Source organism: Echiichthys vipera (genome assembly GCF_963691815.1).
Source record: "Echiichthys vipera genome assembly, chromosome: 1".
Taxonomy (NCBI): domain Eukaryota; kingdom Metazoa; phylum Chordata; class Actinopteri; order Perciformes; family Trachinidae; genus Echiichthys; species Echiichthys vipera.
The window spans coordinates 21,649,332-21,671,541 of record NC_139826.1 but is presented as its reverse complement, the minus strand read 5'-3'; the positions used below and the strand labels follow the sequence as shown (position 1 = coordinate 21,671,541).

The following is a 22,210-nucleotide window of genomic DNA, read 5'->3' as shown; positions in this document are numbered from 1 at the left end:
GGGAAACTTGGCAGACCACATCAAAGGTTCACTCACATCCCACCTCTACCATCCGACACACACACACACACACACACACAAACACACACACACACACGCACACAACCATGCAAACAGCCATGCACACGCTCACAGAAGGATGCACTATCTTCCTATCCAATGTGCAAAATATATTAGAAAAAAAAACCTATAAAAGGCTCGTTCTCAGGTTAAAGGAAGTTATGTTCCAGCCTTTATTACTGAAGCTGTTAGCTCTCGGCAGTGAGGTCTGTTTTTACGATTGTTCTGGTTTTTGTGTAAATGAATTAAAGTTCCATTTGAGTGGCGCCCCTTGTATATGCCAACACATTCTTCAGATTGAGAGCTGAGCTGGCCTCGCGTCAACACATCTCTCTCACAGACTCTTGTTAATAGGCAGCAGTCCTTGCAATCCCTCCCCTTAGGACAGGGAGAGAGAGAGAGAGAGAGAGAGAGAGAGAGAGAGAGAGAGAGAGAGAGAGAGAGAGAGAGAGAGAGAGAGAGAGAGAGAGAAAGGGTAGGGGAAGCCAATGTGTTTTTATACAGCAATCTTACCAGACTCCTCAAAGGCTCAGAGGATGAGGTTACAGTTTATTTCCTTGTTAAGTCTCCCCCTGCTCTGTGAGCAGAACCCAATCATGTCACTCTGCTGCCATCATGAGGCCTAAAAAATCAACTACCAACTATTCTTCCATAGTTATCACAATTACATACTATGGCTGCATTGCAAATTACACACCTTTTCTTTTCACTTTAAGCATGTATGCAGCAGCCCTTGTATGTACTGTTGCATGCCGTATGCACACAACTTGGGGGCATACTACTTCTACATTATGACTTGAACTATAGATTAGATTAGATTAGATTAGATTAGATTAGATTAGATTAGACTAGATTAGATTAGATTAGAAAATAAAATTTTATTAATCCCAGAGGGGAAACTACTTTGCCACCAGATAAAACACATACATCCACAATACATACAGTTCTATTGCAAAGCTGTTTCAACGTGATTAGATAATCCAGGCATAATATATGACAGAGTACTCAACACAAGAGAATAGCACCAGAGACATAGCCAAAAACAAATATACACCTCCAGAAGGTAAAAGTAACAAACAACCGTTAGTGAGCGATCATTGTTAAAAAAATCTGACTGCTGAAGGAATGAAGGAGCCCTCTTGCTCATGTAAGCTGCACAAAGGATCGTGCGTGAGAATAGCCAGAAAAACATGCTGACTTGCACACTGCAAAATCCGACCAAATGTTGAAGGACATGGTATTTTTTATATCTGGTGTATTTGATATACTGCATTTTACATACTATGTACCGACATACTAAATATTTTTGGTAAACTAATAGTATGGTATGCATATGTTAGAATGAAGGGTTTGTCTTGATTGAACGTTTTTATTTGAGGGAATTTGTATATGTGAATATTAGTTAACACGTGAGGTTAGCTGAATTTCGCTGAGTACATGGATGTTGAGAGCAGCTCTGATATCAAAAGTAGGAAAATACACTACTGGATGTCTCCAAAGTCAGACTACTGGTATGACTCAACTACACATCGTAATGTATGTACTATTGTGGCTAATATCACAATTACAAATGAAGAGAAAGTGTGCACACTGCACTTTTTAATAAGCAGATTTTAAAAATAAATGATCTTCTCAATTCTGTAATTGTTACAATTTTTTTTCTTGTGCTACATGCTATCCAAAAGACAAGCGTGAATTGAACGCAAAGGCGTACAAAGCCATCTGTCTGTTTTCGGCTAGATAAATAAAGGTAATATTCTTAGCTATATTACTGCATGATGCATCTTCACTGCAATTCAGAAATGTACCATGATTAGAGAAAAAGATAAATGTTATTTGGTAATAAAGCTCTTTTGCAATCTGTTGTATGGTGGGGATGTCTGACACAAATATTTACTTAGGAAATAGACACCTCCCCAGCTGTTATGAAACATACACTGTGAAAAAGTCACAATCACTCCAAAAAGGATTACATTTCTTTCGTTCTTTCTCTTCATGTTTATAACGCGGACCGTTGATGTGAAAAGTCATTAAGGCTGAGAAGAACTGTCTCCAACATCAGGAGGACAGAGGAACTGCACACACAGCAATTGTTGCTTGAGATGAATGCTTTTGTACATGGCCCCTGACGGATAAATTTAACAGAATAAAATGAGGTCCACATCAGATCAATAGAATGCATCACATGCTCTATTCAAGCCGTGACAGTGAGGCAGCAGGCACGATATCAGGAACCTAAAACTGAAGCACCTGAATGGAATTCAGCAATCATTCATTTTATTATACACACACATTTTCCTATGGGAACATGCTTTCTATGAAAAAGATGGCTTATCATCAGCATAGCAGCAGTTTTACTTACACTGCTGTGTAAGTACTAATGTATTACTATGTATTACTAATTGGTGTAAGACTCGTAATAGTTGTTCGTGTTTTTTTCTGATGAAGGACATGCTTAAACAAACTCATGCTCTATTCTTGCCTTACACACACACACACACACACACACACACACACACACACACACACACACACACACACTATAGCTGTTCTAATATAAAGGGGAATGGTGTGCACCCACTGCCGATAAATATGTATTACATAGTTTCCACTATGTTGTAATCAATCCTTCATGCTTTCATGACTGTGGAGCTCTTTTTGCCCTCAGTAAACACAAATTACCCAACATCAGTTTGATGTGTCACGACAAAAAAGTGCAACCTTTGAAATGCTGGTATATGGCAGAATGAAACAATGACAATATTTTGTTCTGTTTAAATTATGAAATAAACTTGACTGTAATGGAAATCGGAAAAATATGATTTAAGCTAGACAGCCTACAAATGTAAAATCACATTAAATAAATGCCACAAACTCTCATAATCATTTTGTTCCCATTGAGTGAATATATCAATAATAAGTAGCCCAGCCCTGGCCACTGAATATGAATAATAACAACTGTTATTGGCATGCTGTTACTGTATGACCTGAGACTGCACTCGTACCAAGTCACAACCACTGTTTCCTCTGCATTTGTATATGTTACAATAAAACATAAATGGAAATGCATGTGTTATCACATACCGGATCCCCAAATATAATGCAGCCCTTTGGGGATTGTTATCCACGCAAACAGGCACGTATGCATTGAGCTCTGTATGGAGGACATCAATACAAAGATAGAGCACGCTGACATCAGTGGAGCAGCGCTTTGCAACTTACTGCCATAATTCACCCGTTTTTCAGTCTGTCAAGCTTGAATGAGGTCATTGTGGCTTCAACACATTTTAAGTGTCTGCTGATTGTGATGAATGAGGGATGTGTCTTAAAACCTACAGTAATTAATGGGTCTGTGTCAGTAGAACGGAGTATCTTCTGTCTGTCTGTCTGCCTGCCTGTCTACCTGTTTGTCTGTCTCCCTCTCTGCCTGTCTGTCTGTCTGTCTCTCTCTCTCTCCGTCTGTCTGTCTGTCTGACTGCCAGTCTACCGGTCTGTCTGTCTGACTGCAAGTCTACTGGTCTGTCTGTCTGCCTGTCTCTCTTGCTGTCTGTCTGTCTGCCTGCCTGCCTGCCTGTTTGTCTGTCTGTCTGTCTGTCTGTCTGTCTGTCTGTCTGTGTGTTGTTTGAATCCTTCCCTCTGGATCTCTCCCTGCTGTGCCCCTGAAGCTGCCCAGCTGAAACAACACTGAGTGGAGGACACTTAAGAGCCGTGCTCTATCCTCTCTCACACACCAACACAGCATCGCCAAAATCTCAAGCCCTCCAGTCTTCTCCTGCCAAAACCTCTTCCTCATGGCATGGAAGTGTCAGCTATGTTTGACAGCTGCTGTGATGAATGAGCAGAGATTTTTCAACGTCATTGTTTGTATCAACCTCTGTGTGGTGATCTGCTGGTATGACCAGATATATTCACCGATCACGGGAAGATCGGGGTCTCACCTACAATGGAGTAACAGGTCACCATGGTAACAGTCGTGTCATTTGAGAGATGAAAGCAAATGAGTGAGAGGGAAAAGGGGAAATAAATTAGCACGACTAGGGGAAATAAAGAGCAATGAACTCGCTGTTGCTGACAAGCACATGAACATGTTGGCATGTCTGTGTTAACTGTAAATCACAGTGTGTGAGATCATTTTTCTGTGTTTGTGTGTGCATGTAGACTGATATACAAGGAACCTGCCAATGAGAAAGACATGTTATAATTTCAAAACATACACAAGAGAGAAGTTCTGACAGTATGAGTGTGATTGGCCTGCTCTTAATGGTAATGGTCATGGTGACACACACAAACAAACAGCAGGGAAGAGGCCAGATGAAGGGTGAGAGGGTGAGAGGGGAGAGAGAGTGCTTTCCTTCAGACAGATGGAGGCAGTGATGCTGTTTCTGATGACTGGGCCCCAGAGACAGGGGCAATCGCCTGTGCCTTTCTGCTGCCAGCATGCTCATCTTCTGGGCTTTGTTCTGTGTAATCTGCTAACCTGTGGAGCATCCGGACAGATGAGACACATTTAGAGGGTTGTGAGCAAGAACACAGGCCTTCAGATGAGGCACCAACAAAGCCTTTTTCATTAACCTGACTTGTCTGAGGATTTACACCATTTTATAGGATTTGGCTCTGTGTGTGTGTGTGTGTATGTGTGTGTGTGTGTGTGTGTTGTGTTGAGCAGCAGACGCGGCTTTTGCAGAGATATCAAGAGCAATGTAGGATTACAGTTATTGTTGATAAGGCTGCAAGGTGTCCATGCCCTCAGCAGATGATGAATTGTCTCCCCAAAGACAGTCTCACTGATGTGCTGATTAATTCTGAGCCTGGGTATTTCTCTGAAGAGCTTGAAGTAATGGAGGTTATAGACAGACAATATTGTCTTAACATGTTTGCACAAAAGAGGGCAGCAGAGAGTGAGCTCCAAACCTCAGGAGTAAGAGTCACCATATGCAGAGTGCGCACATGCATGAAGCTCATCGGTTTGGTTCACCACACATAAACACTCTCCCCTACACGTGTGCATGTGATTAAATAACCCCATCTTTAGTGCACGGTATATATATTTAGGGAAGAGACCAGATGGAGTGTGAAAGGGTGAGAGGGTAAGGACAAGATTGTCTGCAGTGTCTCAGTTCCTCTGCCCTGTACAGTATATACTGTATATGTCTATATATATATACATATATGATAGATAGATAGATAGATAGATAGATATTACCTATAGTTTGTATTATTACCTTTATATATAGGTAATAATCAGCATCTTCATCATTTCATTTCTATAACTCTTGTTCTCTGTAGCACAAGTTTTGAATATAATAATACACATTCATCATTCCTGATACATTTAAAAAAATTACATCTACTGACATTATGTAAAGTTATTAAAATGCTTTAATATAGAAATGGATCTTGAGAAGTGATTTCATGGACTGTCTTTAACTTAGTCAGTATAAGCTAATGGACCAGATAGAACTACATTCATACTAGACCCCTACACACAAACTACACCAAGGCATGTATGGAGATGGATGGGTGGGTGTTCAGGAGTTGGTATCAGCGGCTGAGCTTAGGGTCACTGGCAAAGGAAGACTACAGCAGGTCCAGTCACACATTCACTTCATGTGACCTGCCACTGTCTGAAGGAGAGAGTCAGAGAGGCATAGGAGAGTGCTTTGGGATAGAAGCCAGACACACAGAGAGGTGTGTGAGAGTGCAGCACCATAATTATTTCATGAGACCTGTTGTGAGTGCTCTGCCTCACCCAGAGGCAATAGGGCTTGCAGAGATGTAGCCACCAGGGTGAAAATGATACGATTCAGGTTACCATAAGAAGACACGCAGAGTGAGGACAATCTAAATATACACTAAGCCTCAGCGTTCAAACACACACCCGCACACCCACACACACACACACACACACACACACACACACACACACACACACACACACACACACACACACACACACACACACACACACACACACACACACACACACACACACACACACACACACACACACACACACACATACACACACAGAAGTGAATACATTAATAAGCTTGCAGTATTTTCATGTTCATACATGACTGCTTTGTGCTGGATACATCTCCAGCACCCATCTGCAGGAAGAGACGCCCCCTAACAAGCTAACAAATATTTGTTCTGACAGCAGTCACGTTTTTACTGAATCACTCACGCGCCCGGCCCTGCTCCCAAACAGCAGGCAGAATTTTTATTTGAGGGTGTGGATAAGAGTGAGTGGCATCATTCCTGGTGATAAACTTCCCAAGGCACTCCTGCAGGGATGACGATGGTGAGAAGAGAGGATTGGGGTGCTAAGTCACCCCACTGAGCAAATACAGGGACACACAGTGAGAGACAGGCTGGAATCTTTGGCTCCTGTCACAGACACACTGGAAGTACACACTAGGCTGATATATTGTCTCTTTGCACTGTTGAGTCTTGTTCAGAGTGACCTTCTCCATTCGCTGCTGAGTGTATTTCTATCTCTCTGTCTGGCAGACCCCTACTCACAATTTTGTGAAGCAAATAGCTAATCTAATTGAAAGTCCCAGGGAATTCATTGGGCACAACTACCACCACCGGAAAAAGGAAAAATATCATGCCCGACAAATCAGTACACAGCTCAACATTTTAATATTCTGTAAAGCTTCGTAAAAGTTCAGTCAAGACTATTTCATTCACTCTACTGTATTTCTTCATTCATGGCACCATCTCAGCCACATCTCTTGGCTCCTGTCCATTCATTTATTTTTGTGTGTTTAAATCTAAGGAGCATCTCCTTCAAGGTTTACATTATCCAATCAAGTAAGCCCGGTGTTACCTGCTTCTCTTACTTAATAGCCAACATCCAACCACAACCTTCCGCCCCTGTCCACATACTTTTGTGTACTTTTGATCTATGGCTGTTTTTCAGGGTCTCAGCCCTTTAGATCCAAATGAAAAAAATCTTAATGCTACAGCTTACGATATTATTTTGACAATATTGTGGTTTAAATTTTGTGGCAATGGTTAAGGAAAGGTCCTGTCCTGTTTCAACATGACAATAGCCCTGCACACCAGGTCCATAAATAAATTGCTGTCTGTTTTTAGTGTGAAAGACCTTGACTGCCCTGACCGCAACCCCATCCAACACCTCTGGAAGGAACAGGAACACTGCCTATGAGCCAGGCCATATCACTCAACCCCAGTGTCCCAAATCACCAATGCTCTTGTGCCTGAATAGGTGCAAACTCCTGCATCCAGATTCTTGTAAAATATGTTGATATGGCAGCAGATTAAATGGTTTGGGAATGAAATGTTCAATAATCACATATGATGATGTGGGTAATATTTCTGCGATCACCTACTTCAATCCAATATCCACACACGTCTGGCCATTTAGTGTATGTATACTTATTGCATTATTATTAATGACTTATATCCAAAAACTGCTCTCCATTCATTCTTTTTTCTATACCAATGTGGGTACTTATTGGTTTATACACTTCAACCACCATGGCATATCTTATGGGCCTTGTGTCACACCTGCATTTGTCTCCAGTATTGACTGAGATGAAAATTCTTCCAATGTCCTCAATAAGTTACCTATCTTGGTGTGACAGGCAGGTTATTTATAGTGTGGCAAAAGCAGGCCTGTCAGCTGGGAACTGATGATGCTGAATGTTCCGCTGATTATCTCATCTCACCACATGGTCCTTCAGTATACGTGTGTGCACGAACGTTTGTGTGTGCTTTTCAATAAGTGCTTACTAAGTTGGTCTGTTCACCTGGTTGTCAGCGTGATGCTTTCTGTTTATCCATCTTAGGTCAGACTGGCAAGATGCAGAGCTGATGAGAGTGTGGAATAGTAGATTATTTATGAGTGTAACTCTTGCCCAAAGTTCTGCCCTGGTGCCGGTGCAGGAAATTGATTGCGTCTGGTCTGAATGTTCATAGCGAATACAAGATCGAGTCCAAAAGGACAGTGAGAGTAGAGAGAGATGAAGGACAGTGAAAAAAGTCAGGAGAGGGGGATAAGGCGAAGGGAGCAATGAATAGAATGGACAAAGACACATTTAATTTATTAGAGAGCATGAGCGAATGCATAGGATCAGAAGCAGATAAGAAACTAAAGTGCATGTAAAATCACTTCGGAGTAGCGAAAGGAAAGGAAGAGAAAAAAAGGGATAAAAAATTTAAAATGAGGAAGGAAATGTAATTCTGATGTAACCCTTTTGTTTTATTCAGAGTAATATTCCTTGGTGCAATAACTCCTGCTGTGCTCATATGAAACAGAACGTTGGTTATATTACACAAGGTCTCGTAGACCTTGGAGGTCGAGAAGGAGATCATCCACATACTAAACAGTCACTGATGGTGGAGAGGATTGCCTATACAGCTCTTTAGATTCACACACAATAATAACTTTATTAATATAACCTTTCAAAAACAAAGTTACAAAGTGCTTTGCAATAAGAATATGATAAAGTAAATAAGATCCAGAGCTTAAGATACAATAAATACTAAATAAATGCAGAGGACAGGATGCCTACTTTTCAGGATAATTCATTTCAGTTTTTCAGTGTCAGACATTTTCCATTTGCTGCATAATGATAGCATGATAAGAAGAGAAAGAATAACAAGAAGACATATAATCCCTGAGGGGAAATTCAATATTTTCACTCTGTTTTTTTAATATATTGCACACACACAGGCCCAAAATACACACATGCATCACTTAAACATCAACTGTGCAAGCATTTGGTGAAATAATATTAAAATATACAGTAGGTTGTAATAGTTAATGCTTCAGCAAACAGTTTCTTTTTTGTTTTGGCCACTGGGGAGCACAAGTATTGTTAAGTTTTCAACACAGCCCGGACATATCGTCACTTTTTACATTTATATGGCAAACAGTTGCTTTTTTTAGACATCCAGTCGTTACAGAACAACTAATCCATTCATTTGGATTTGTGTTTCTGGCCACCTAATGAATGTGGGTCCAACATTCAATCTCTTTAGCTTCATTTTTGGTCTCTACCAACTCCTGAGGAAATATTTGGCTCTTTAGCTACTAAACGCTCCACATATGTTCACAAACTAGGCGTAAATGTGTCTGTCCGCTGCTGGTGCTGAACAGGTAGTGTAAAGTTTTTAGAGCTTTTTTGCGAATAACAGCTTCCTCCTATAGTCAAAAATGGCGCTGCAAGAGTGGTGAGAATGAACCACAACAATTAGTTGTGGCCTACATAGAAAAACAATGATATGGGTTAATAATTCTCTGTAGGTTCATCACTTCAAAAAAATATTTTCACACAGTCGCATTGTTTTCACATTTAATTTGATTTTATAACTATATAAATAGTGATTATACATGCCTACCTAATTTCAAGCATAAGTAGTATTGCAGTATTCTGTGCAGTTTCCTGTGTATTGCTGTAACATTAAGAAAATATCCATAGCAATAGCAAAATACAACAGCAACTCCATATTAATCAATTCTTTGTTTCTCTGCTGTTATAAATCACATATAAGCTTATCTGACTAAAGTGTGGTATGCAGCTTTGGCACATGGCCATTGTTTTGTTGGGAAAGTATTTCCTACGAAGCTCCTCTCCAGCCTAGTTCCTTTAACCGTGTCTAAATATGGTGTGGGAGGAAACAACTTATCTTTCTGTCTCATGAACAAACCTTTTCATGACAGTGGAAACTTCCACTGAGAGCTTGAAGTAAAAAAAGCTTTCCACACAATAGACGAACCCACTGTCATATAATTATTATTATTTTTTGTTAATTTGTGTGTGTAAAGTTTAAACAGTGTTGTAGTGGATGTGACTGTGTACAGTTGACCTAGAGTTTTACATGAATGGGAAAAAAGCTAAACTTGAATCTTCTTCAGTCTACTGCACTTCCTCCTGCATCTTGGGTTGCCACCTCCATCAATATTTAATATTGTGTACTGTATCTCTTTGTGAGCTGTTATAAAACGCAATTCCGGCAAAATGTATTAAATTAAGCACATAAAAAAAGTAAAACTTGAATGAGTCGATACACACTCAGAGGATTAAATGAATAAGACAATATGAATTGAAAAAAAAAGAAAAATCATACGAGTAAGCAAGAGAGAGTCAGTGGGAAAAGATAAGAAATGTGCTAGAAAGAGGGAAAGACGATGAGAAAAGTAGGCAAGCAGACTGTTTGACAGAGACTCAGTCCAACACCTGCCACATCTGATTTTCACCTATTTGTGAGTGAATGTGTATATGTGTGGGATGTGTTTTGAGACATGGGAGAAAGCTCTGTTTTAGGTTTTGGGGAAAGCAACATGATGGGAGAGTATACAGAGGAAGAATGCAAAATAAACATCTTGGTTATCTGTGTGAGTGGACACTTCAAAACAACAGAGTTCATTTCCCAATGTTGTAAAATACCATTTAGATAATTAATTATTAAGGTCCAGTGCTCACTGAGATGAGATTGTGGCTGTACCGTATAGGTTGCTGAGTCAGGATTGATCTCACAGCACAGCATTTCTTTGGACGCGTCACATTAAATTTTCAAACTAGAAATCCTGACACCTATCTGTGTCGTTTTGACCACATTATTAGAGCCGTAGGACACACTTTAGATGAGGCAAGAGAAGCTACGCAGGTTGGATAGAAATGACTCTTTGGTTGCAGTCTAATAAAACCAGACCCCCGAGGGAGAGAACAATCAAGATGTCATTATCAAATGAACACAGCATCTATATTGGCAGCTGCTGTAACACAGCATGATAACTTTTCCTGATTAGCACAGTTTGGTAATAACCCAGACAAGCATACAACACGTACACTTTCCTGAAGTATTAATACTTGATTGATTCTGAGACATTGAATTTTTTATTGTTCCAAATTTCAGAGAATATCAGCTGTGGCTATACCAATGCTGTACCAGCATGTTTTGTTTAAATAACCGAGGCACTTCATCAAAAACCTTTATTTTATGTTAAAACACAGTGAGCAAAATTGGAATATTGTAACCATTGTCTCAGAAGAGAAGATTTAAACAATGTTTTCTTAGGGCTATAAGATTAAAAAAGGAATAGGACGTGTAGAGGACCTTGCTTTGAATGAATTTAGCACATCTGTGCCCACAGGACATCACTAGTTTCTCACTCTGTTGTGGTTTGATCTTGGTCTGTTCTTCTCACAATCTCTTCCATAGTTCAGTAACTGTAGTGGGTTTCTTAGCCATTACTTTGTTGCCAAGGATTTTCCAGAGATTATTTATGGGGTTTAAATCTAGATTCCAATTTTTCAAAAAATAACAGTATTTCAGAATAAATCAAGTATTAATAATTACCTTTCTTATTTGGATCTCCACTGTATATGAGGCGATTGACAAATGTGCCACGCTGCAGTCAAATCAAACTGTGCATGTCTTCATTTCCTGTTTCACCACTTACTGACGTCAGGTATCTGAATCTCTCTTTATCTGTCTTTTGGAGAACTGCAATTTTCCACTTCAGGCAACCTTCTGTTCTGAGTAACTCTAAACATAGAACGTAATTGGAATCTCATGGGAGGTTTTTATCGACTAGCCATGGGTTCACACTGACTGGTTGTTGAAAGAATTGAGCTGGCATGCAGAGCAACTACAAACTGTATGGATGCCTTCAACACAACTATAAGTAAGCAAAGTTTAACACAACTTCCTCTGGCTGTGGTTCAACACAGCTCTGCCATCACAGCTTTAGGTTTACATGAAGATTAAGCTGGATCATGTTGCTAATCTGACACAGAGGCTCCCCAAAACCCCATTTAAACAACGTACACAACATACATAAATAACGAACTCAATTATCGGACTTTACTTTCAATCAGTCAAGACCGCATTAAAGGCCATTATCGACCATTTAATTCCTTTAATGAGAGAGTTTTGCCAAGATTTGTCTATACATCTTGTCGATGGACTCTAGTGGCTTTATTTAATTGCAGGCCAGTTGGATTATTCTTGGTAAGTACCTATGCTATTTAGAGAGAAAGCTGTTGCTAACGGCGCTAATGCGGGAGAGGCCTGAAATCCCCTCAGAACTGAGGAGAAAGTACAGGGGATGTAAGGCTGGACGTAAACAACGGGAAAAGAAGAGGAGATATAAACCATCTCTCCCTTCCATCACCATGGGGAACGTAAGGTCGCTGGCTAATAAGATGGACGAGCTGGCGGGCCTCGTGAAGACTCAGTGGATGTATCGTGTGAGCAGTGTGCTGTGTTTCACGGAGACGTGGCTCCACGAGGACATCCCGGACTCTAACGTAACTTTGGACGGCTTTCAGACTGTTCGGGCGGACAGGAGTCACCGTGAGAGTTGCAAGAGGATGCTATTCTTATTAACAACAAGTGGTGTCATCCTGGACACGTTACTGTAAAGGAGCGTGTGTGCAGCCCGGACATTGAGGTGCTTGCCGTGAGTCTGCGGCCATACTATCTGCCGAGGTAGTTTACACACGTGATCGTCCTGGTTGTTTACATTCCTCCGACTGCAAACGCGGCGCACGTATACCTGGATAACAAACTGGACTGGTCCAAGAACACTGAGGCTGTCTACAAGAAGGGCCAGAGTCGTCTCTATTTCCTGAGGAGGCTCCGGTCATTCAATGTATGTAAAACCATGCTGAGGATGTTCTACCAGTTGGTGGTAGCCAGTGCCATCTTCTTTGCTGTTGTCTGCTGTGGCAGCAGACTGAGGGCAGCAGACGCCAAGAGAATCAGTAAGATCATCAGGAAGGCTGGCTCCGTCCTGGGGGTCAAACTGGACTCTTTGGTGGCGGTGTCTGAGAGGAGGGTGCTGTCTAAACTGGACAGCATCCTGGGCAACAACTCTCACCCTCTCCACCAGCTGCTGACCTCCAGCAGAAGCACCTTCAGTCATAGACTCATTCTCCCCCTGCGTAACACTGAACGCCGGAGGAAGTCTTTTCTTCCGGGGGCCATCAAACTCTATAATTCATCTCCCCCCGGTCAGATAAGGAACAGTGGAGACACTGTGTCCTGAGCTAATGTCACTTTGTCACGTTATATCATCACTACATCACTTAATTTAGTTGTACTGTAACTTACTTCAGTCAGAAATGCTGCTACACTTCACTGCACTTTACTGTAACTAACTTACTTCAGTAAGAAAGGCTGCTACACTTCACTGTACTTTACTGTAACTAACTTACTTCAGTGAGAAATGCTGCTACACTTCACTGTACTTTACTGTAACTAACTTACTTCAGTGAGAAATGCTGCTACACTTCACTGTACTTTACTGTAACTAACTTACTTCAGTCAGAAAGGCTGCTACACTTCACTGTACTTTACTGTAACTAACTTACTTCAGTGAGAAATGCTGCTACACTTCACTGTACTTTACTGTAACTTAGTTCTGTCAGAAATGCTGCTACATTTTTAACACTGTTTCACTTTTCGCTCCTTATCACTTATTTAGTTTGTACTTATTTTATTTCTACATGCTGCTAAACTGCACGCTGCGTATTGTTGTATATTGTATATACCTATATACCTACGCATAACCACAATGTCTGTTGCACTGTCACACTTAGTTATTGTTCGATTTATTTGATGTTAGCTTTATTTGATTTGATTATGTTAGTTTATTGTCACTCTGATCCTTTCCCACCTTTGTATTGAAACTGTTGCACAATAATTTCCCTCGGGATAAATAAAGCTTCTTGAATCTTGAATCTTGGTAAATTACGATATTAATTTATATACAGAGACACACATGCCCTGGGAACATATACCATGGGATCTCTTTAGAACAATACCATTTATAAGATATGAATCTTAGGTATGGGAGATACCGGTATACTGTAGGCTATGTATGTGTTAGTTTGCATGACATGATGTTGAGGCGTGGGGATGTTTTACATTTTTTAGATCTATTACGGTTTAAAGAAAAAAACGTTCTGTTCACTTTAAGCCTCTGCCAAGCCTTAAACAGCTGAATAGATTAAATGCTAAACAAGCAGCTGCATTGAGTCTAGTTAAATTGCTGCAATTACCCCTTAAACCATAAAGACATATGTTTCTGAGGGGTGAAAAAAGTCAAACGTTGTTTTCATTAGCTTTTTACACAGTATTTTACATGATGCTGCTTTTTGCACCTTTGCTCAGCTCTCCTGCTCTTCTTCCTGCTTCAAGCTCCAACCCCTCCCTGGATGAACAGAAAGGGGGCGTGGTGTCAGACTGTAATCAATTCAAGGACATGTCCGCAGCCTTGCCTACAATGGCTATGGCTAACAGCTTACTGCAGTGTGCTCCTTTATGAATGGGGACCAGCAGCAGCCCTTGGAAAAATGAGATGCTCAACTGACTGAATAGTAAGACACCCTGGGAACAAACACACGAACAGCTCTGCACATTAATCACAGTAATATCTTATAGCATATGATAATAACAGAAACCCCGGAGTTTGTTAGATTTGAAGCAATGTGATTTCAGTTATTACTCCATTGCAACAGATCAAATTCACTATTCATGTATGCAGATATACAGTAAGAAAAGGCTACGGTACAGAGATAAGTACTGACAGAGTTTATTAACCATTGTTTTAACAAAATATAGGTTACATTGCGAACTAAGCAAAAAATATGTTACAGCTGTACATGCAAACATGGTTCACTGCAAAGGAGAAAACAAAAGACAGCACACCATACAGCTTAACACAGTCAGATGACTGCAGATGTTACAACAGAAGGGGTTGCATAGGATTTACAAAACCAAAAAAAACTCACCGCAATAAATGTAGTGCCATACAATGGCTGTAAATAAGACAAATGTGATTTCGGCTTTCAGCGGTGGGAGAAATGAGCAGTAAAATAGGACAAAGAACGGAAAACATCTTGATTAGTAGCTATTCACAGGAGAAGTTTTCATATATAGTGACTTGCAGCCTTCCCTCTTCTCACTCAAAGTGCATTAAACCTGCTTTGACTGCTCAGGATAAGCTACAATCATAAGTCGCTCATGCTAAAAGTTATCAAACTCCAAAGTGCATCTCATGTTGCCTATCTTGCTCAGACATTTCCCTTTGTCATTGTCTTGAGTCCACGTTTTCTTCCACCAGTGTTCACATGCATTCTTCCATCTTTGCTTCATGCCTCTCTAAGTAAACCCATATTTTAGTAAGGCAGTGTACACCTAGAGTTGTGCACATGGAGTTTCCAATGTGGTACATATTTCAGGCAAAATCCTGCAATTACTCACCAATATATTAAACATCATTTTGAGACAAATTGTCACACTTAGTGGTATCACCAATTTATCAAGCAGCCTTATTTTAAATGTAGAAAGGTTTGATAATTAAATTTAATAGTAAGTGTGCTTTAGAAATTCATTAGGATTGGGCTCATGATATTTTCCAACTTCCACAGGATCATCAGATAATCTCTTACCATTCACATCTCTCCATACTGCTTTAAAAAATGCTTCAAAACACACACGACATAGAACAGTAACAGGAAGACATTCAATATGAAACATTAACACATTTACATATCTATATATCAGTGAGTTATGATGCAAAATGTTATGAATGTATACAACGAGGTGAAAATCTAATCAGACCAGAAGCCCTTCATTTTCTTTAAGGTAGGGATGCACCAATAACAACAGCAGTGCGGGGGGAGATTCCAGGCTAAAAGTAAACACTGGTATCACAGTTTCCACACTTTTTGGACTCAGGATCTGTTAAAACCAAATATCAGAATCAAATAAACATAATCTGTGTTGGCAGCGATTAATTGCTATTGGTGCATCTCTCAGTGCCCACATCAGCCTGGATAATTAATGCTTTCTGGTATTATACAGCCTGAATGCTTAAACAAAGTTTACACAGACCAAAGCAGATGCAAATACCCACTGATATAAAAACATAACACAGTAAAGCTCTGATGTGCTCAGAACTTTTATATACCACAGTGAATTTGAAAAAACAGGCGAGAAATGCATTTCTGTATGTGATTAATGTAGAAAAAAGCTGACTAGCACACACGTAAGCAAAACTATTTCTAACAACATCAGGTACAGCATTGACAACCATGTCATGCTTACAGACAAACATTACTGATGGATTCACAGTGGGACTGCTCCAAAAAACTAAGTGGTTACAGGAATAGTCTTTAGCCTTATTCCAACCTGATGGCCTCATTAAATGGAGAGCCTCCCTCTGATGCTGTGATGATGTAAACAAAGGAGAAAGTGATGTTCAGATGGTAGTCAGAGCACTGGAATTCAAAAACAACCTGACTGTTGTTCCCCAGTCTCATCTTTCTGCATGGCCAAAAACATTGATAATATGATACGCCAAAAAAAGAAAAGAAAAAAACAGCATGATGAATATTTGTTTTTTAAGAAAACTAATTTGCCTTTACCACATGCAAGCCTGTTTACCACAAAGTACATGATCGCAAATGGTGGGGAGCAGGTTTGGAAGACTACCCCTCTGTGGTTTAACTAAAACTTATGGATTTAAAGTCAGCTGTTGTCTGGAGAGAGCAGACTAGTCGTATAATATCAATAAAGGCGTATGGTGTAGAAATTAAGTCATCAGACAACAGTTTGCCATCTAAGATGGGAATATCAGATAGTTCAAACTATTTAGGTTATGTAGGGTGTAAGGAGCAGCTCTATTCTCGCACAGCGGTGACTGAGGTTATTATTATGTACCTTTAGAGGCTGCCCATGTAATAGCTACTTTCTCTATAGACAACATGTAAAACAGATTCAAACAGTGCAATCAAAAACATTACAAATAAATGTGCAGTGTGTTTTGACTCTTTAAATGTACCATAAAGTTTTTTTCTGTTTGAATGTATCAGTTAGAAAATAACGACTGTGAAAATAGCATCTGTTCTATAACTATCAACCTGAACAAGAAGAGAAAAGGTCAACAAGTAATCTGAGGTCAATTTAACTTTGCAAACATTGCTACCGAATGTATTTTTCTTGGTGGCACGACAACCACGCTCTGGGGGTTCATTTAATTCATAGGCATAGCCTTTATGATTTAATGGAATATGCATGAGGCAATTCAAATTATGGGGATTATTTTTCCGGAGAAAACTTTTTTCATCTTTGCACTCTGGTTAGGGCCCCTTGATTATAGAATTTGATGAAAGATTTAGTAATTTTCTACTAATTCAGCAAAAATATACAATGGGTGTTGAAGGGGTGTAGATACATTATATGGCTGGTTTATGACCTAGTATGTTGTCCCTTGATTGAAAGCTACAGGTATATGGATAACCATCTAATGCATTTAGTCCATTCAAGCCTAATGAAGAGAATACTTTACAACATCCAACGCACAACTTCCTAACATCATGGCTTAAAATAAGGCCTTTTTCAATGGCATGACAGTGGGAAATTATGCATTTAATTTACAACATAACCTGCCACATATTTCTGTGTCAACTTAGTAAGACAATGTGTGGACGTTTCTCCCAGCCTGCAGGAGACTACTAGATGAGTATGCTACCATAGGTTCCCTTGGCAATCCATATCAGCCAAGATGCGATGCTTTCTGCTTCCTATCAAGCCGAATTTTTTTTTTTTAGAAACCTGGTAATCAACATCTCTGAGCCACCAAATCGTTTGACAGCATCTCCTGAGAGGAACAATGATGCCTGGAGTCTGCATTGCCCAGCACGTTTTCCGTGGCACGTGTTTCTACATTACATAATGTGACCATGCCCTCCCAAAGGGCACCAAGCTGTACAGAGCCCTGACATCAAGGCAAATTATCTCACAGCATCCCTCATCGGGCACCTATATCAAAGGCTTAATAACGTAGCCTTTACTCCCAATCTGTTAACAACACAGCGGGGCATAATATTTTAATACTTGTGATAAATTGTTTCCCGTGTGACACCATGTGCGTAGCTGGCAATGACAGAAAAAAAACCTCAAACAAGTTACAGTCATACTTAAGGTACCCGGGGATCAATTACGCGGAAATTACGCACACAGTGTGCTACAGCAGACGAACAACGCTCAGATAAAATGAATCCATCCATTCTCCCATTCTCGAGGTGGTGACATCTTGAACCGGTGACGTCGCACTTTGTAGTTGTTCCCGTTGTTATTGTCCCAGAACTCTTGCCCACCAACACAGTATTTAATCGCGAACTGAAACGTGCCTCCGTTGTCGAGGTAAGTGGGCATGACGATCTTAAAACAGAACTTATCAGTGTCACCTTCGCTCGAATCGGGAACATAGGACGCCAGGCTGTCCATAAATGTTATCCAGTTGTTGAGAGAGTACCGCAAAGAGACGCTCTTTTCGAAAGCCAGATTCAACACGCGCACGAACCCGGAGAGGCTGAACTCGTTCGCCTCCACGGCCTCTAACAGGACTTTCACCTCCCTCACTTTCTGCTTAAAGCCGGGTAGTGTGCCTGGGTTGGTGAACTGCAACTCCATGAACACAGACTGTGTGGGAGCGCGGGGGAACTTTGTGTCCAAATGATTAAGGTGAAGGGGTCCTTTGGGTAGTTTGGCTAATATGCGCTCCGGCACCTCCGGCTCATCTGTATCATCGAAGTGCTTCACCGAGATGAGCTCCAGGCCCAAGGAGTCGGCGAACCGGACCTTTTTCTGATTGGTCGGACTTCTGCTGCGCGATATCTCCAACTTCGCTCTCTCGGTGGGCGTGGGCAGCGACTTGCACCTCCGACGCAGATTCGGACTCTGCGGAGGCTTCAGGAAGACCTCTCTGCCCCGCGGTCTCTCCTCCACCACGGGGCACTCGGCGGTTTCACAAGTGTCGTTAACCACGTCAAACTCTTCCCCATCATCGAGTCGCGGGTTTGCCGCCGCCAGGCTTCCGAACAGTCCAGCTATGCAGCTGTAGTTCCTCGGCAGGCAGTTCTTTGGGGGCAGCATGACCACGACAGGACGCACAGACTCTGCTTCCATAAAACGCAGCAGTTCCTGCACTGCAGAGCCGATGTGGTCGTGATGGAATAAAAAAACAGCGTGTCGGGAGATGGAGCCGTCAGGTGTCCGGGGTCCCCCTCGCGGATAGGTGCTCCTGCTGCGTCAGAGGCTGACACTGTGCAGCTCTGGACCAATAAACCTTTTGATGTGAGCAAGCAAAGTGCGCGTTGGCTCCTGCGGAACAGTCACTTTAAATGTCAGTGTGTGTGAAAGATAGTCCCTCAGTCTGTTCATTCAAAAAAAAAAAAAAAAAATAATACTTTCCTCTTGGAGGCGACCGTCGCTCTTTTCCATTTTCACGTGGTGTGGTTGAAGACGGTGTCCTCTCACAGCTGACGTGAACCTGCGTGGAGCCGAGTTTAACGCCTATGCTGTAGTGCTACGTGCAGAACTGAACGTTGCAACTGACCAAAATGGTTTCCTCCTTCACAGACGGTTAACTTCCCCCCTGTTCACATGTATGACATTATCAAAATGACTCCTCGATAGCCCACAGAGACTAAATACGCATTTTAGATTAAAAAAAATTTGGAGCATTTTCTGTTATTCAGTTTATTCATTCCAGCAGTTTCCAAGTCTATTCTCTCGTTTTACTGTATGATTTTTACCTTACACTGCTACGTGAACCGCCGCGGAGGGAGGTTGGGGGGCGTGTAGATTAAGACGTAATGCGTAATAGAGATGTAATAATTCATCTGGAACAGACAGCTGTAGCAGCGGCGAACTCAGCCCCCTTCCTCGTTTTTCATGACGTCACGCCTTCCCTGCGCAGCCTCTAAGGGTTGCTATGACGACGGCGTCGCAGCTCGTCTCTAAAGGCATTCGCCGCTTCTACACTTGTGTTTGGGAAAACTCAGTCGAGCAGAAAGGCAGCGGCAGCAGTTTGTGAATGGTGCTCACTGATATGGGGACAGTGATACAAACCCCGTTTGACATGCTACAGGGACTCAGAGTGCTGCCTTTTGGTGAGTGAAGTCTGTCAGTGTTTTGACGTTTAAAAGAAAACTTTTTTGTGTGTAACTTGACTTGCAGAATTCAATAATATTACTACTGTTACAGATCATTTTGGTATATGTTTTTTTTCTCTCTTTGAAGCAAATGAGCTAACTAAGCCTACATAATGGCAACCCTAAAAGAAGTGGATCCCACAGCTGGGAATGGATCAGACAACAAGGAGCCTCCAACAGAGGAGGACGCAGCTGAGGAGCAGGCACCAGAGAGGAGACATGTTGATGCCCTTCTAGATATTAGTGAGGAGGGCTTCACACAAGAACTGGAGCCATATGAGTATCATTGTTACTCTGGTTGGGAAGAAGCTGTAAGTGAATTGATATCTTCTTACTGTCTGGTTTTATCCGATTAATTGGTTGTACCAACAGTGCATGTGTCTTCTATCAGTTGGAGTCAGTTATAATTTTACAAAAAGAGAGAAAAGGTATGAAATATTTTCTGCAAATTATGATTCATTATATTTCCATGTGTTGGTATAATCCTTCTCTAGGCTATAGACCAGGCATCTCCAACCCCGCTCCTGGAGAGCTACTGCCCTGCATATTTTAGGTTTCTCCCTGCGCCAACACTCCTGAGTCTAATGATCTGCTCGCTATCAAGCAGCTGAAGCATGTCACAGGTTTGATATACATTAAACGCAGGTGTGTTTCAGCAGGGAGAAACCGAAAACATGCAGGACAGGAGCCCTCCAGGAGCAGGATTGGAGATGCCTGCTAAAGACCCTTTTAAATGGAATTCCATTGCTAGGCAACAGCCTTGGTCCTTGTTAACTTCCTGTCAGCTGATGTCATTCACATACACTGCAACAGGAAATAAACTAGGACACATTTAGAATGTTTTTGTTCACATATTTGAAAAGGTCCATAGTACTTTTCATGATGGTATAAAATACATTAAGGCTATATGAGCATGATTCCAACTGCCTTACTTTGAACTTTGACATGGCACATTAAATAATTTTTCAGATGCATTTTCAGTTTAAACATATCAAAACATTTGTTTTCATATTAAACACTATATTTCAATTTGAAAACAGGTTCACGGTTGGGCCCGAGCTGCTCCACTGAGCTGCATACTTTTGACTCAGAAGAGGTACAGAAAACCGAAGCATAAGGAGGCTGACAACCCGACCCCTTTGCCTGTTGATCCGACAACCCGCGATGCCTCCAGCTCAGCCAGCATCACAGAGCACCGCTGTGAGTCTCACGTTGGCCCACATAACAGCTTTGAGAAAACCGTGCCATTAAACCAGCACACAAGATCCTCAAGTAACACTGCTGTGACAGCTCTGCAGAGAGACACCTCAGAATGGCCTGTCCTCGGTGCAATGCAGAAAACCATGTCAAATCTCCTACTCAGAGAGGATGAAGGAGAGACCCCTCTGCAGCCTCACCACCTTCCCTCAAAATACTCAGAGAACAAGCCCACTAAGCCTCAGAAACACAGGCATAGACCCAATAATATAGTGATTCCCATTAAAAATTTCACATTTTTACCACCAATTAAAACAGAGGAAAACGGTTTGTTTGATAAGAAGAGCGGGACAAGAGGAACAAGAGCGGACCCTATTGCTAACCCAGAGCTTCCCGCTTACTCTGCTGCAGCCCTGACCTCAAAGTACAGGACATGTCAGCATAACCCCCACTTGTTCTCTGCTGTGAGCCTTTCTATCCCCAAGAGGTATCAAGTACCTATGTCTTCCAAACCCGACACAGTGCACCGCACCACATACTCATTGGGAAAGAGCCTCACGCAGGCCCTCCACTCCAGCGCTGCAGCAGGTGCACAAGCCCACATGCACCCCAGCAAGACTGTGTGTTTGTAGTATGCGATCAATTTAAACTCTCAGGTTCAACCGAGTAAAAACAAAACAAAAAAAAACACCTGTTTTATGTTGTTTTGTGTGATGCATGCCGCAACCTCATTACATCATACAATGTTTCCATCGAAATAGTTAGTTGAAAGAATAAATCACGGTATGAGACATGCACATAAAAGTGACTCATTGCAGAAGTAATATATTTGGTTTAGTGTTCAGTCTGGTGTAACATTTCAGATCATGCTACTCTTACAGTGAAGAGAACAGTACATTGAAATGTTAAACTCTTTATGTCATTTGGGCCTTTTTTAAAGTTCTGACCAGTTCCCACAAGTGCTT

The 22,210-nt window shown here is 41.3% G+C and overlaps 1 protein-coding gene across 1 annotated transcript; it reads right to left on the bottom strand.

Annotated features, from left to right (window-relative positions):
• Window positions 1-16,556: 16,556 nt before the first annotated feature.
• Window positions 16,557-19,035, bottom strand: LOC310949207 (protein phosphatase 1 regulatory subunit 3E). The gene has a single exon (XM_083916562.1). It carries the CDS (start codon window positions 19,018-19,020, stop codon window positions 18,097-18,099), a length of 924 nt encoding a protein of 307 aa, XP_083772688.1. The 5' UTR covers window positions 19,021-19,035; the 3' UTR covers window positions 16,557-18,096.
• Between the last annotated feature and the right edge of the window lie 3,175 nt (window positions 19,036-22,210).

What these genes read in the sequence shown, in the direction of transcription:
- LOC310949207 (XM_083916562.1), bottom strand. Translation starts at nt 19,020, where the DNA reads ATGGAAGCAGAGTCTGTGCGTCCTGTCGTGGTCATGCTGCCCCCAAAG.